This window comes from Lepisosteus platostomus, chromosome 14 (assembly GCF_059453375.1).
Source record: "Lepisosteus platostomus isolate fLepPlt1 chromosome 14, fLepPlt1.hap1, whole genome shotgun sequence".
NCBI lineage: Eukaryota > Metazoa > Chordata > Actinopteri > Semionotiformes > Lepisosteidae > Lepisosteus > Lepisosteus platostomus.
In genome coordinates, this window is record NC_142624.1 from 7,714,037 (window position 1) to 7,731,789 (window position 17,753).

Consider the following 17,753-nt stretch of genomic DNA (forward strand, 5'->3'; position numbering starts at 1 on the left):
GGACTCGCACGATATGGAAATCAGATGCAGAGCCCGGATGCGCGTCAGCGCCTGGCTTTTAAGGTGGGCTGGGAATGGGGAGCAGGTGCATAGAATACAGTCTCACGTGAAAGGGCTGGAGCACCCTTAAGGAGGGGGGACTATAATCGTGACACTTCCCTTCCAGTGGAGTCCAAACACAAGATCGTGAAATGCTGCACAACGTTGCAATAGTTGCAACCTCGAAACGAAATTGTTGCTACAAAATGTTTTTGCTCCACTAAGTATTAAGTTCTTCACTTCAGGATGTTGTACTTGAATTGGGCAGAAAAACACCAGGACCCAAGCTGATAGAGAACTGAAGGTGGATGCAAAAAGCACTTTCTATAGCAAACTTGCATTTCCAGAAAAGTGGCGATATAATTTAAACTTGTATTCATAATTCATCCATACGAAAACACCAGAAGGCCATACAGCTTTAACGAATGTAAGGATTCATCAATCAATATTTTTAGGATAGAGTTTCTGACAGCGAGTCAGCATGGTGCTGCAGTGGTTACCATTGCTGCCCTACAGCACTGGGGTCCTGGGTTTGATTCCTGGGATGTTATCTGTGCAGAGTTTTTATGTTCTCCCCTTGTTTGCATGGGTTTCCTCCAGGTGCTCCTGTTTTTTCCCCCACAGTCCAAAGATATACCAAAAATATCAAAACTAATCACCCCCTTGGCCTTTTCACATTTTATCGCATTACAGTATGGAATCATAATGTATTTAATTGAGATTTGTTTGCTATTGATCGATACAAAACACGCATACAACACCCCAGTGATCGCAATCCTTGGGGCCCTGGGTTCAAGGCATCATTGCTAAACACGACATCACTGTGCCACCATTCTAATCTTTATGTTGATCCTAAATATACGCTCAAATGGCTTCCTGAGCAGCACTGTGACTTCCTGCATTCCGATGAGAACTATAAACACAAAAAGGAGAACACCGAGCTAGATGAGGCTTCTGAAGAAAAACTAAGGTGCTCATGTTGAACCTTTAAACACAATGCTGGGAACGCAATTAAAAATCATTTATTTTAAGATATCAGTTCACAAACAACGAAAACTTTCTGTTTGAGTATGCAACTTTACAATAAAAGTACTGTTTGGAAAAAGATGTGTAAGTATCATTAGAAAATCCAGCAAACGTTTAAAAACTTTTGAAAAGACTGAATACGTTTCAAAGGCACTGCACTAGTGCTTTAGAACCAGTCCAACGAAAAACAACCAGATTCACTGTGGGGCTTAAATGAATATGCAGCACCGACAGGCTGAAAGAACTGCCACTTTTGTCAGGAACAGAGAAGACTGAGTCGCATAATGAAACTCATAAATTGCTGGAGATAACTACTGTACATAACCCAAGTATATTACGAATGTTGCTTATATATGATAGGGATTCAAAATCTGTAGTTAGGAGTACAACATCTAGAACACACCATCATGATGAAAGACATCACATCTGGAGGTTAACTCCATGATGAAAGGGGCAAACAGTCAAATTCACAGCTGTGGCTCAACTTCAACAGCCCTACACAGAAATGGAGGAGGAGGTGGTCAGGTAGTACTATTGTTTTCGATCTTAGCCAAAGTTAGTACACGGAGATCCAATATGATGAACATGGGTTGCCTTCTAAATGAGTCTGCTATGTCCTCTGTCCTGTGAGTAAGTCCTGAGAGGACGGAAGACCGCAGGAGGGAATCAGTTTGGAGACGAGCCACACAGAGGTGAAATCTGTCATGTTCTCAGCGACTCCTGCAGCCTTGTGGGTTCAAATCGGACTTCATTTCCTCTCGTGATTGGACCCAACCTGCAAAGGTTATTCTCTTCTCCCCATTGCTTTGACATCCCAGTGAAGGACCTACTCCTCTTGGAATAATATATAACATTACTTTATTAACCCTTTACAATTTCTTGCATTAGGAATTATCTTTTCACATACCCCAGCTTGCTCTCCATGAGACGCACAGACAGGGAGAGAGCCTGGGGTCAGAGCGCAGGGCCTGCCATAGTACAGCGCCCCTGGAGCAGTTGGGCTTAAGGGGGGCTCAGGGGCCCAACGGAGTAGGATTCCTCTGCTGGCTGCGGGATTTGAACCGGCAACCTTCCAGCCACAGGCGCAGATCCTTAGCCACAGAGCCACCACTCCGCCCCATCTGGTTTATCTGGAATCTGGTTTAACACGAAAATAATTGAGCGAACCAAGCAGGCAATCCTGGAGGGGACTATGGAAGGGGATCTGGTTGTTTTTCGTTCGCACGTTCATTTTTTGTTGGCTTAGTTCCCAAACTAAAAGTTGATCCCAAAAAAAAGCAAGCAAGTTTATTCTAGAATTAACGCTTGACATATGATCCGAAAGTAAAAAGTAAAAAAGGTGTATAAATTGCCCTACAAAAATATTATAATGTGCTTAAACACCATGGAGAATGTAATCTAGGAAACATGAACAAACACAGAGATATACAGAGCAGCAGACTGCAACTCGGCCATGATCCTCATTGACAGACCAAAAACAAAGAAGAAAAACAAGCCCAAATGTACTTCAATCCAGCATCCCCCAGCAATGGTGTTACGATGCATTCTAACCAATTAGTTCTTTGTAGGATTAAAAAAGATGAGCACCTATTGTAATAAACAAGGGGTGTAAACAAAATAAATAAATAAAGCATAGGTGAGGTTGAAAACTGATCTTTACATCAGCTTGCCCTGGAACCAAATTGATACAAATTAGCAAAAATACCTCATTAGTCAGAGAATGTCCAGCAAAATAGCCTTTTTTTATTCCTGGCACAGTGGAGTTTCAAAGAAAAGGGATAGGCAACAAGTTAAAAGACGCCATCTATTTCCAAAAACAAATGGACAAAAACCCAGTGGTTGTTCACTGATATTTGTAGACAAATAACCTTTCTCACTATACCTTCCTTAGATAAAGGCAGCAAAATACTACAAGACATCACTTCTCCCTAGTGAATTCCCCAGGAAGGAAACTGACATTTCAATGAAAAAATAACACATGCCTTTTTTTCTAAATGTATATTTTATCAAATTCTCAACCATTTACCTCAAAATGGTTCTGTCTTTCAAGGTGAAGGCCCCAAAAGCCTAAAGGCCGGCCTGTCAAAACCAGTGTTTACTCACAATACGATGCCACTTCAGTTTTATAAATCAATAACTTCTTGTTTTTTTTAGCTGAAATTCACCTCAGCTTACAAAGTTTTTATTTTTTTATCAGGGAATCTTTACTCTTCTTACCTCCTACTCATATAAGGAATTAAATTCACCATTCTTATTACAGTACCACCACTTCACAGCTTTTCTTTAAGTGTACTGAACCAAGTGGTACTTAGAAAGATTAATGGTCATACAATAATCAATAGAGGTGTTCTTCTGATACCTCTATTTCTGTGGCATATTACAGGAAGATATAAAAATGACACCCTAGGATTTACTGAGTCATTCAAAATTGTTGTCCACACTCAACATGATTGTCTGCACTTATTTTATTCAGGTAACTGCACAGTGCAATACAGGTTTATCAAAACATCAGAATGAGTTAGAGATGGGATGATGTTTACTTTGCCTAAAAAAAATACAAAAATGTTCAACGCAATCACTATAGCAGGGCAGAGAGCAAGGCCATATTTTCTCATAAATAATTCAATTCGAGAAAACATGAAGAGCACATTTACTCACACCGAAGTATTCCTTCAATTCAACCTGAACCACAACAAACCAAAAATAGCGTTCTGTTCTTTAAAAGTGCAGTGGAAGCTTCCAGAACCATACTCAGTAGATGTGGATTTAAAACTGAAAACAGGATGCAATTCTTTACAGTCTGTGGCTCTGTGGAACAAAATAGCCAACCGTGTTGTTGAAGCCAATATCCTGGTTTCTTTCGAGAAATGGCTGGATGAGGTCATTGGATCAATTAATAACTAACTAGCAAATGAGTTAGATGGGCTAAATGGCCTCCTTTCAGTTGTAGTGTTCCTCATACTCTTCATGATCAAAGTCAAAGAGTTCTTTTAGGACTGCTCACAAGTGGCCAATGACCTCCACAAGATGACAGTTGCAGTATGACAGTGTTTCAATGCATACATGAAGTTCAAAACACATGGTCAACAGCACATAAAATAACTGTTCCAAAGTAGCCACAGCTCAACATTGTGGTTGGAACTTAAGTTCACAAAAACTGAGATCTGAAAGGATGGAGGAATGGTCAAAACTCCCCTCTCAAGACATGCCAGAGCCTTATACAGTGTAGCATAGTACAGGAATTACTTGTCAGTGTATTTTCCAAAATATCCACCTATTTTCTAAACGCCTTGTCCAAAATAAGGTCGCAGGGGAGCCGGAGTCTATCCCAGCAATCAACAGCTTGGATACACCCTGGACAGGACACCAGTGCATCACAGGGCTCACACAGATACAGACACCCTCACACTACGGCCAAGTTTTAAAGAAGCCATTTAACCCACCAGTATGCAGTATCTTTGGACTATGGGAGGAAACCAAAAGGAAATCAGAAGAAAACCATACATACAAGGGGAGTACATAAACTCTGCACATAAGCAATGCTCACTACTGTGCCACTGAGCCACTCAAATACAGTACATTCTAATATGAACTGAAACATTTTCAAATGTAACACTGTCATACTGTTTCTTGTTCTTTTCATGCACTTCAGTTTAAGATTACAGTTTAACATTCACAGATTGTCTTCAGGAAGGGCCATTCTCCAATCGGTAAACGATTCTGTTACATGCTGTTTTTTTGCTTGCTTTTCATAGGATGTGAATAAATCTGGAGGACACTGTAAGGCTACTTAAACTTTTCAATAGGCACACCACTGCAAATTCTTCAAGCAAGCTGCTCAGAGAGGCTAAATATTTCATTTGCTCCAAACCCTGACAGTTCTCTCCTATATTAAAGAACCAGTGCTCAATAGATAAGCAGTCCTTACCTCTACTATTGAGTTAACTTCATCTTTTCCATACCACTCTGGCTCATAAACTTCCTGGAGGCACTCGGACAGCTTCTTTGATGCTTCATGCATCGCTGAGGAAAGGACAAACCACACAGATATCAGACCTTCAGGACATAAACCACTGAAGTGCATACGTTTGGACAAACGGTACAGCTTGAAGCGATTCAAGTGCGATGCTACTGTACATCGGTGTACTTTTGCTGCAAAGGAACAAGTAAAGATTCGTTCCACCCTGAAAAATAGAAAGGAGAAACGGGTGTACACCAGGGTGCTGCATATACAAATATATCAAGCACTGTTAAGACCAAATATACAATGGCCATTAAAAACAGTTCACACATCACTAACGGATACAGAAAACAAAAACAATGAACAAATGTCGGAGGTGCTCTCTGGAATTATACCAGAGGCAGCGACTCTTGTCTTCAGAGCTGTCAGTGAGGCAGCTATCATTGCTTTGATTTCCACAGGGAGAATTTGTTTAAACACACACATTTACTGGTTTAAATATTATAACGCTTTATTACATCACATTATTTTACATTGCTCTTATACATAACGGTTTAAAATGCATTCTAAACCATCTATCCATTTTCTAACAGTTTTAACCAGGAAAGCTGAAACCTATCCCAGCAAGCAACTGGAGCATGGCAGGGTACACATTAGACAGGAAGCCTGTCCATCGCAGGGCAGATACAAACATGCAAACACTCACACCAGGGCCAGTTTTACCAGAAGCCAATTAACCTAGCAGTATGTTTCTCAACTGTGGGAGGAAACCAGAGCGCCCAGAGGAATCTCCTGCGAAGACGAGGAGACCACACCGATAGTTAACCAGGAACTGAACCCAGGAGCTCAGTGCTGTGAGCCAACAACTCTTAACCACTGAATCCTACTCTGTTGAGCCCCTGAGCAAGGTCCTTAACCCCAGCTGCTCCAGGGGTGCCATATATATGGCTGACCCTGCGCCCTGACCCCAAGCTTCTCTCCCTGTGTGTGTCTCATGGAGAGCAAGCTGGGGTATGTGAAAAGACAAATTCCTAATGCAAGAAATTGTATATGGCTAATAAAGTGATCTTAATGTCTTATCTTATCTCAACAGCCACATGGAGATTCTTAAATAGTCTCCCTCACCTTATACTGGAGTAATCCACACACAAAGGCCATACAGACCTTCACTCATACCAGACACTGACCTTTGATCAAGTTTTCTGCTTTTGACACCAATTACTCATTGCAGGTGGAGATCATGGCTCAAACAAAGGAGTAACTTTTACAAAACAGATACACAGTACATCTCAAGATATCACTCAGGAAGTACCTAACCATCACATGGTTTAACTCAGATTTTCATCAGAGTGTACACACTATTCTCATGTAGATGCTGTCATATAAAATGTGTCTGCAGTGTCTTTTATTCAGTCTGTCCATGGGGCAATATTTGTACCATTTTAAATGTCTGAAGAGTACCTTATACCTAGGTATGGAAACGTGTAACAGAACAACTGTCATTGTGGGGGGGAGTTAGGCTGGTTGAGGCATGTATAGAACCATATAAGGTTTAATGCTTGTTTAATGCTTGTTTAATAGAGAGACTGGGGCAAAATCTGTGCACGTAAGTTAAATCATTACCCACAGGTGAAGTAAGCTTTCTGTCTGACTGTGTTTCCGCAGCGACCGGCGTGACTGACAGGTGGAGGAGGCGTGTCCGGCTGCCCTGGTAGAAGCAGCCTACTCCACAGCGCCCCCATGAGGGTGGGAGGAGGAAAAAGTCCTTAAAAATCCAAATAAAACCTGATACATACTGGATGCCTGTACAGTACATATAACCACGGGAACAAACACTAACTGGAAACTAATACTGTGTATTAGTATGGAAAATAAAGGGAAGGGAAATACGACCCCTTGAAATGACCTGGTGTTTCATTATTCCCAGCTGGCCATCGCCATACCTTTCACAGATGTTAAATATGCTCGTAGATCCTTCTGGAGCTTGGTTCCTTCCGTCTGGAAAAACAAAAGAGAAAAAAAAAAGAGCTCACATGTAATGAAAATCAAAAGCACACTGCGATGGTCACCGCTGTGCAGCCTTGGAGTGTAAAAGGATTGTTAGGCGTGCATTCATGCGTTTTGAAGACCACACCACACTTGAATTTAGAATTTCACATCAGGACCAGGACCTTAGGACCTTACAGGGTTGTCTTGAAGCACTTTACTGAGAATATCAATACACCGAGAGGAATTAAAAACACAAGGCACTGTTGGTGAGAGCTGGAGATGAGACTATTTCCCTCATAAATCATAACCATTGAAGGACACATTCTGTAAAAGAAATGTAAAGTGTATTTACCCCCTATTTAAATGGTATCTAAACCCCTGTGTATTCCATGCCCACATACTATTTTACCTGTTTTGGGGGTGTGCATAGGTTATTATGTTTTGGAAAAAGGTCTCTTCTGGTTTCTCCTTAATTCTAAGAAAGGATATTCCTTGTCAGTAAGTTCGGTCTAAAATGTTTAAATACAGCTAACAGGTTGTTGTTTCTACACCAGGAGCCTCTGTATTCCCTTGTGTGACATCCCTGGAAATCTTGGATCTTGGTTTTAAACTTTTGATTTGATCATGGTCTTAGGACTTTTTTACACTTGTTTTACAATCGAGAGACTTTCTGTAAGTAAGAATTCCATTGTACCAGTACCGGTTACATATGGCAATAAAGTTCAAGTTCAAGTTCAAGTTCCTGAGAGATAGGAGGGGATGATGGAGGCTTCCATCAAACTTTATTACATGGGGGGGTCCCCATTGTATTGGTTTAGCTATACTTTAGGGGTCCCAAAAGTTGAATCTTGGAGAGGAGCAGCAGTGAGACAGACAAGTTTTATTGTGTGTGCGAAAATAAAAATGTGTTCATAAAATAAGAAAATGTATCCATACTGCCATACAAATGGTACTGGACAAGGAGGAAGAAACTCACCAGCTGCTTGTTAAAATTTACAACACTCTCTTCAAAGAGTTCATCCTTTGTCTCGTCCGCCTTTCCCAGTTTCTGGAGAACCTGTATCAAAGACAAATCACAGTTTTTTATTCAAGTTTTTCCTCACTTACCTGTCTCTGTAGACATGTAAGAATGGCCCATCACTTATTTCAGTATCTAATTTGCTCGAAATACTGTAGTCGGGCGTTACATTTATTTTCACCACAGTAAAAAAAAACACATACAGCAGCACTGCAGTACAACTGAAATGGTCAAGATTTTAAAATGAAATGACAAAAGTATATCAACGCTCAGTCCTTTGAGCTTAAGACAGACACCAGAATCAGGGTGTGAACGCTACCATAAAATTAAAAGGAGCTAAATCGAAGTAGAAAGACAGGAGATGCTTCCAGAATAAGCTGCTACTATATATTTAGTTGTCAAGGCTGAGTCGGAGAAAATGATAAGTGTTCTGTTGAGTTCTTCGATACTGTAGGTCAATAGGAACTACACAAGTAAGGCTTCACTTACCTGTAGATTTTATAATTATTTTAATTTAAAAATGTGTTTTGCCTGATGTGTCTCACTCCCTAATACTGAAAAGATGTGAACCAAGCAGAAAGAGCTCTTACTGTCCAAACTCCACCAGGCCTTAATGAGGAGGATCTTAATACCCAGGTCATTACTAGACAAAATGCATCTTTTCATCTGACTACAGAGTGCAGACTGGATTTTTACCCAGTTATGTAGGGCATCTAAGTTTGAAGCACTAACTTGGATTGACAAAAAACCAGGACAGGCCTGCTGTGAAGTCCTGCACCATTCACAAGAAAGTCCTGGCATTATTTCTCCAATGTTATATAAAACAAGACACATCACCATATTTAATTTTATCAAAAATAGCCAAATAACACGATGTCAGGAACGTTCCACTAAGAAAACCTACAGCATATGCGCCTAATAACAGGAAAAAATCTGTTTCATAAAAACGCATAAACGATGAGATCTACTGGAAGGCTTCATTTAGAAGTACAGTCTGAAAAACTTTAAACTTTGAATGTGCTTTAAAAGAATAGAAACAAGCTATTTAAAATGAAGAAAATGAATTCTTTCCAAATGCTAACTTTTCTACTACTGCTGCTTGAAATAGTTTAAACTCTAAAGATACCATAATGCATTTTGAACTTAAAATATCCAACGCAAAGAAAGTGGAAACCACAAGGACCACTGCTTAAATTGAAGCAATATCTAATATGTCCTCCACACATGAGTAATATATACTGTACACTACCTCATAGGCAAACTACTCACCTCTCGTCTTTACTACAGCACAGCATTGCTGGGGTTTTGATCATTCTGAGGATGTGGCTATAGGTTTTGCAGTATTGCTGACTGCTGATGTTTCTAAAAATTCTGAAGTTACAGTAAGTGCCCATGGTTTCAGCCCATGGCCTTTTCAAAATAGCGAACATGCTGTGCTGCAGTACGGAGGGGACGTGCTTAAATGATTTCTGGATGTTTTACGAAAAAAAAAGAAAAAATCACAGGCAAAGGCCATTCCTTCACACGCACACAGAGAAATGAATCCGTTTCTTAAAAAGGCACGTTTGATTTTAACTATGGCCCTATCAGGGTTGTTCTCTATGCGGACTCTGCACATGTAGGCTTTGGATACCTGACAGACAAGGTGCCTGAAGATTGCAACGTCAAGACTACAGCTAAAATGGTAGTCTACCATGCTAATTATCATCCCTTCCCTACCATACAAGTTAGAAACACGGTCAATGGCAAAGACACTTGACAGAAAAATGAAGTCTTATCTCCAATGCTTTTTGTAGAAGAATGTAGCTTTCAAATGGTAGGACAGACACACCAGTATCCAGTTCTCTCCCAGGCAGGTGCCACAACTGTACCCCTGTTGTACGCAGGACCTCCACTATTCCAGCCAGAAACTATTTGTACTGCTCACCTTTGGAGTTGAAGCTTCTCTGAATTACTTCTGCCTCTTGACAGATATGATGTAATCTGTTTTGTCTTAGGGAAAGGGGAAGTTTTAGAAGGGACAAGGTGCTGAGCTTTTTTACAGTGCAACGTCTTATAAAAACCCTGTACTGCTTGTAAAAAATTGAGTCTCTGGTTGCACTCTGCAAAGTGGCAACAGGGCTCCCAATATTGCAATATTGAAATAAAGACCTTACTCAGGTGAGAACTCTCTCTTGTGGCTTCCTTGATAGGTAAATTTCCACGACAAGTCTTTTGCTTTCAGCTCTTTATTTTGTAACTCTGGCTGCTGCTGTGCGATCCGTCCTTGTCTCCTGAGGTGCGTTTTGCTCAGACTGCAGCTTGACATGTAGACGTGTGGCCTTTCCAGCTTCCTCTGGGCTGTTCTGCTTCTCCTCCAGCTCTTCCATCAGCTTAGAGATTTTGGCTTCTAGATGACGGCCCTTCCCATCAGCCAGTTCCGACGTTCTCAAAACGCTGCTGGCCAGCTCATCAGCCGGTTTCTCCTTCTGAGCCTCAGCCTGCTTGCAGGTTCACTCTGCTGCAGTCAGGTTCTCCTGCAATTGCATGAGCTCAGCCTCCAGGCTTTTGGTCATCTTCTCATTTACCTTGGCTGCAGTCAGCACTTCCTCCTTGGCAATGCCGGCTTGTTCTAGTTCCTTCTAGAAGTCCTTCATCGGAGCCTGAGGTTCATGCAGCTGTTTAATAGCCCCTTCTCGGCCTTTGTTTACAGTTTCAGTGTGGTCCTCGACTTCCTTGAGGTCTCTCTCCTGCTTCTTCTTTGCTGCAATCTCCAGGCCTCTCTGCTCCTGCTCATCCTCCAACTTGGTGCCCAGTTCACACACCTATTTGACCAGCTGTCTCTTTTCAGAGGTGGCCTGTCGGATACGGGCTTGAAGACCTCCCACCTCATTGTTTCTGACCTTCACTTCTGATTCTGCTCTGGTCACTCTGGTATGGAGCACACAGTGCCTAAGTCTCCTCAGGGAATTTCCAAATAAACAAACTCTCAGTCTCTTCACCAATTCAATCCTTGGTCAGTCCTTCTCCTCTGGTCAGTGGTGCACACAGGGATTCTGTCTTCTGTCCCCTCCAACAGCAGGCACTCACTACCCCCAGAATGACACAGGAAACCACTGCTTTCCTGCTTTTTAACAGTTATCTGACCAATTGACTTCCTGCAGCTGGTCCTGTGAATGTGAGCAGGGGCTCACTCCCCCCCCCCCCCCAGAGAAGTCTGGGAAATGTAGTCCCTACGGGGCTATGCTCTCACAGAATGTTTTGCAGCTATTATTAATAGGAGCTCCACATTTGAACTCTGCCTCTAAATTATCCATTCCATTTGATCAAAGAAATTACATGGAGTTTCTCTTTAATTTATTTATTTAATAGTCTTTAAATCAGAAACACAACTGTACTGAACATTTTTACTGGTACTGATGAGAAAATGGCTTCTATTTGGTCCTCTTTTGCTAAAAACAATACAGACTGCCATTATGGAGGGTTCTTTTCAGAGGAATATTACTGTTTTATCCCATTACTGACAAAAGATAAGTGTTGCACAGTTTTGTCTAACCCTCTGAACATTTTCAGAGAAAACTGTGCAACACTTATCTTTTGTCAGTAATGGGATATAACAGTAATATTCCTCTGAAAAGAACCCTCCATAATGGCAGTCTGTATTGTTTTTAGCAAAAGAGGACCAAATAGAAGCCATTTTCTCATCAGTACCAGTAAAAATGTTGATGTTTACACGCAAAGCTCTATGCTAATTCTTGCCAGTTTGCTTTAGGGCTAACAAGTCAGAGATGACCACTTTAACCTTTCATCCTTTGCCTTCCCTTTGGGACATCAAAATTAAAAACTATTTTCCCACATGGATGCATGTAAACAAGAAAGATGCGATCTGGGTCCCCTTCCGACCAGTGAGCTCAACGTTCTAATTAAAAAAATACTTTTATTCCTGGATGTTTACACAGTTGTGCTACAAGTCAGTTTTAACTACATATTTTTTTTTTTTTTTTTTATGTGGCGCAGTAGTTGCATTGCTCCCTCTCAGCACTGGGGCTTTGGGCTAAATTCTGGACCTGGGGTGCTGCCTGTGTGGAGTTCGTATGTTCTCCCCGTGTTTGCGTTGTTTTCCTCCCCGTCGTTCCCGTTTCCTCCCACAGCCCAAAGACATACTGGTAGGTTAACTGGCTTCTGGGAAAATTGGCCCATTCCGGGCAAATGATGGTTGTGCTCAGCTCTTAACAGTGCAGGCAGCGCTATTTATTTGGACGTTTTTGATTTAACACCCTTCTGCACTATATACTACTTTTTTTAATATGATTTTCTGTCACCGACACTATTCTCCCCTTGAACAATCAATCTAGTATAGTAAGTGGTCTCCGTGCTATCTATCCTTATGCTCACCTACAGTATAAGGTTCTGCATGACTTGGTACCTCAGTTCCTGTCCAAGCTACTATCGTCCAACTCCCCACCTCGTCACCTAATTCTGGTCTCCTATCTGTCCCCCAAGCTCGTCTACATTGTATGGATGACAGGACCTTCTCCTGTTTAACCCCAACTCGCTGGAACTCTATCCCCAAGGATATCAGTGAGTCACTTTCCCTAAACTCCTTCAAATCCAAACTCAAAACCATCTTTAGAAGAGCCTTTACTTAACTGGTTCCATTCTTTACCCCTCTGCTCCTATTTTATTCAGTACCCCCATCTACTGTCTTCCCTCTTTGAATATTCTCATTGTGTATTTTTTGTTGTTTGGTAAAGCGTTTTGAAAAGCCACCTTTAAAGGAGCTATATAAAATAAACATTATTATTATTATCTTTATGTTCTCAAGGACATAGGCCCGCAGAGGTGGAAATATAAGTGACATGTATATTTCAGATATATAGAATATACTGTATAGGAATATACAGGTAGTTGAATACATATTACAGAATGGTCAGTTATGAATCACAAAATTAATCAAAATCATACCTAAAGCATGTAATAACTATCCAAACTTCTATTTTTCTAAAAACTTAAATCCATAGTCATTTCTTTCGAAGCTCAATGTATAAATGCACTAAAAACGCTATGCATACACACAAACATCTAAGCCAATATGCTGTACTTCCCTTTTCCCTATTTGCATTTTCTTTTACAGTTGTTTGCTTTTTATTCCCTTAAATTACATAGAATTAAACAATCGATAAAAAATGGGGGTTTAATTTCACCCTGTAAAACATCTAATTAATATGTATATTATTTTAGAAAAAATATTAAAAATGAAAATGTATACAGAGCAACCTGACTTATTCCTGCTCTCAAGGGAATGATGAACTTCAACAAATGACTTTTCTGTACATTTAATGGAATGGTTCTTCAATAAAATGTTAAGAACTCTAAAAAAGTGACCTTAGTGTTTCCTTTATGAATTCATAATGAAGATATATCAGGCATTTCATTATTCTATAAAAGAAAAAAAGATGTGTCATGAAACATATTCACTAAAAGGCACTAAAAGTGACATCCGTTGTCTGTCACTTGACATCCTGAATAACAAAGCCTTCTAACAGTATAGGTGAACAATCTCAGTGATGATGCATCTTTTTCACTTCTCCTATGGTAGAAATTCAAGAAGTGTCTGAAACCTGTTATGCAAATTCTTGCTGTTACTTTTTTCTATCCATAAGTGTGTCATTTAAATCAGGAAAAAGACACCATTATTTGAAGACAGATACTTAGGAAAACAGGTCCCAAGCAGTTCTTTAAGTCTTGAAGTGGGAAAGTAACCATTTTAGAATTGTGACACCTACTGTACTACTCATGAAACCAAATCTTATAAATAGCTGTTTTAGGAGACAGCGGCCTTTTTAAGTTTCACTTCCTGGTCTCAGATGCAACCAGTCAGCCATAAGTGCCAGGACTGCTGACATCAGCTGTTAAATCCAAGTCTCACAGAGCTACAAAGGAGGAAAAAATGTGCATATCAGCTCTTCACTATCACACCTTCACTGCTCAGGCTACCCACAGATAAGGGTTCCTTCACTTCACCAGTTCATTCAAAAGTAAAAGCTTAACAAGTAAACTGTTTCTGAAATAAGACAGAAAGTCAAGAAAACACTTTGAAATGTAGTGAATGGAGATCTCTATTTCAGAGGCATCTTGGGCCCGGTACAACAATGGAAGATGAGACTGTAGGTCTCAGTTCAGCTACTCTGGAATTGAAACAAAGAATCCCAGCGAAGTGCAGAAAACTGGAAGACAGGAAACTGAAAAGACATGATCAGAGGATAAGGCATGTCAGGATGAAGCCTCAGAGAACAAGGGGTACAGATGAATTATGGACACTATGAAAAAGCGAAAGACTGGTTGGTAATAACTGCGATCAATTAGAGTAGAACAGGATCCTTATCCGTAAGCTCCAGGAACAGCTCTCTTATTAGGTCAACATTTGATTTCCTGCTGTCGTCACCACAGAACGGCAGAAAAGAAAATGGGTATGGAGAGATAATGAAGTCATTCACTCGGGCATCTTTGATGGCAGCAGCATATCGATTTGTAGTCTTATAATTAGAACTGCAGTTGTTCCACTAAAATAGTAATAATACAATTTTGGATCAGTGTCTAAACCTTTCTTTGTGTTAGCCTAGGTGTTTTTCAGCAGCGGATTCCTCTACCTCTGTTTCTAATCTTCTCTCTTTCCGTTCCAGGAGCAGCAGTGTGCAGTAAATGATACAGTAGATCTCTGTATTTCTTCATGTTATATGTTTTTGATATTTAAATTTCAAATGGCACACACACTCACACCAGTGCCACTTCTTTTCAGAATCCCATTAACCTACCGGTATGTCTCTGGACCGTGGAAGGAAACCGGACCACCAGGCAAAACCCCATATGAGCCGGAGGAGAACATACAAACTCCACACAGACAGCTCCCCAGGATTAAGCTCAGGGCTGCGAACCAGCAATGCTAACCACTGCACTACAGTACCACCCTGTACCTAAAAATGTCACCCTAGAATATCTTTCAAACAGCTGATCCATTCAGGCTATAGTCTGCGTCTTGAAATTTCTAGATACCAAAAATAACATGATACAAGATCCACAGAATACTTTGAAGTTCTTACATACTTGTGCAACTAGATGTACAGTACAATGTGGAGCAACACAGCCCAAGGTCCAATTAACGCTCCTTAGAGCTAAACGTGTAGGACTTAGCCTTTTGCTGCTCATAAACGTTCTTTTAAAATATCACTTCAACAGGAATGTGCAACAGCTGCAGTGGAAACATGAGTCATCGTGTTGAGTTTTCCACAGAAAAGAGTGCTTATTCCATAGGCCTGGAGCTTGGTCAACGCAAACATTAGAAAGAAACAATTTTTTTTCTTTTTTTTTTGCTCACTACAATTAACCAGGTGTCACCTTCTTCCCAGCCCATCTACCTTCTCCTCTCACTGGGTAATTATTTTGCTGTTCTGTAAAGCACTTTGAGAAGCCACTTTTAAAGGCACTTAACAAAAATAGCTTACTATATCTTTGCAGGTTTTGCCAACATTCAAACTCTCATTCATATAAAAGCGTTCAATGTTAACATTGTAGTTTTGAATTCATTTTTTACAATCGGATTACTTGCCACAGAAATGAGGCTACCCAAAGATCACTTCCTCCAGCACACATAATTCTAGCATGTTTCTTTTAAGTTAAAGTATACAGCACTGCAGTGTCAACAGAACATGTCAGTTGCGGAGGACCCATCATGTTAAGTACACAGAACTGCATTTCAGTTAAGCCCTTGAATCAAAATGCTACCACATTTTACTGAAGTTTACTTTTTTTTACACAGTGTAAATCTGAAGACAAGATTTCAACAGCGGTGGTTTTGTAGGACACAGCACATTATGCAATGCCATTTGGAAAAACAACTGAACATAAGAACCACAAAAACTGTTTCCACTAACCACACATCACACCCAGATCAGACTTAAACTAATCAATTCCAGTACAGCCCTCGTTCATCCTGGTTAGGCACTTTATTTCATAAAACACTTCCAGACAAAAAGGAATTTCCAGGAAACAGGTTTTACATCTGGGCTGGGAAAAGACCTCTCTGGCACTTTTCATGAGGATAGACTGCTCTTTGCTCACAGCCAGACCCTAAAGCCTGGAGCTCTAGTCCACACGTGCATTTAATAAGGATTAGCAGGCCTTAGTCTCTTTAAGTCTATTCTTAGGCAGGAGCCTCATGAAAAAGGGTGGGCATGCAGAGAAGGACAGGGAATGATGGTACCAGAGATCTACTGAAAACCTGCAATAAGAGGGGTAGCGACCAGGAATTCAGGTGGTGGGAACATCAGGAGAGACAGTGATCCCCATGAACAGAATTTCAATCTCTCCACACTACCCTCCATCTGTCGTAAGGATTTGATCTTGGACCAGAACCACCTGCCTTTCTAGGTACGATTAAAATTTCAGCTTTAAGAAATCATGGGACACAGTGCAGTCAGCTAAGCTGAAAATTAAAAATATAAATATATATATATATATTCGCATTGATTACAGCGACGGACTGGGATCCTGTCCAGGGTGTACCCTGCCTTGCACCCACGTCTTGCCAGGATAGGCTCCAGGCTCCCCCATGTCACTGAATTTGAAGAAGCAGATAGAAAAGTGGATGGATGTTACTGATCAGGGTGGCATGGTTGCACAGTGGTTAGCGTTGCCGTCACTCAACACTGGAGCACTAGGTTCAATTCAGGTGCTCTGGTTTCAACCCACAGTCCACAAACATCCGGGTACATTAACTGGCTTCTGAGAAGGTTGATGTGAGTGTAGCTGGTAGCCAGCTGATCTGAAGAGCTCACTCAACCCTGTCTTGGATGAGGGCAGTGTTTCCAGCAACTTGGCTGGGTAACTTGCTCCAAACTCCCACAACCCTCTGTGTAAAGAAGTGCCTACATTTTAAATGCACTTTCACAGAGTTCCCTCTTGAGCCCTCTGGTTCGAATTTCACTGTTCATACTAAAGGCATTCGCTGGGTTAATCTTGTCAACGCCTTTTAAAACTCTGAATAACTGCATCATAACTAGATCAAACACTCCCACAATGAGCATGTTATTTTTAGTAACCTGAACTTGTAACTTGGACAAATTGTGGAGCCTCTGGAAAAATAGCTTCTTGATGTTTATGAAATCATTTATTAAAGACAAAGTGAAAAAGCAATTTCGGACACTTTACTGGATTATAACTGGATTATTTACTGGACTTTTTTTCTTTTAAAAAAATAGTACACTATACAGTACTTTATGGCATGGATTACAACATGATATATAATGTGATTATAATAAAGATTATTATCCATTAATATAGATTATGTTCTTCTCCATGGTTTTACTCTTAAGACAGCATTGTATCAGTAGTTCATTTTTGAAATAATTTGTGCTCATTTTGAAGCTCCTTCTTCATCTCACTTGATGAAATGATACACTTCATGAATGACTATCAAAGGGATAGAGTTAAAAAAGTTATTTAATATCAAGTAGGCAGTTTTATGTGATCTTACAATTCATTTAACTGCGTTTTTCATACCACATTATTTTTTTACAATTCCAGTAAAATACAAAATGTTTGTTCTGTGCACTTGAAAAAGAAATATGCTAAAAATGAAGGCTCTACCACTTTTTTTACAAACTCAAATGACTTTTCAATGTCATAGAAACAAATATCATAACAACCACTGTGTCCTGTAGTGCCATTTGGGTAAGAAGCAAC

General features: G+C 40.4%; 1 protein-coding gene across 6 annotated transcripts in view; it reads right to left on the reverse strand.

Annotated features, from left to right (window-relative positions):
• The window catches only part of bin1a (bridging integrator 1a), a 62,985-nt gene that overhangs the window by 36,105 nt on the left and 9,127 nt on the right, over positions 1–17,753 (reverse strand). For all 6 annotated transcript variants that reach the window (XM_088606830.1, XM_088606828.1, XM_088606829.1 and 3 more), the window contains exons 2-4: positions 7,992–8,072; positions 6,970–7,024; positions 4,994–5,088 (exon numbers count right to left, since the gene is read on the reverse strand). In XM_088606830.1, the coding sequence (XP_088462956.1) occupies positions 4,994–5,088; positions 6,970–7,024; positions 7,992–8,072 (231 nt within the window). The remainder of the gene's footprint in view (positions 1–4,993; positions 5,089–6,969; positions 7,025–7,991; positions 8,073–17,753) is intronic.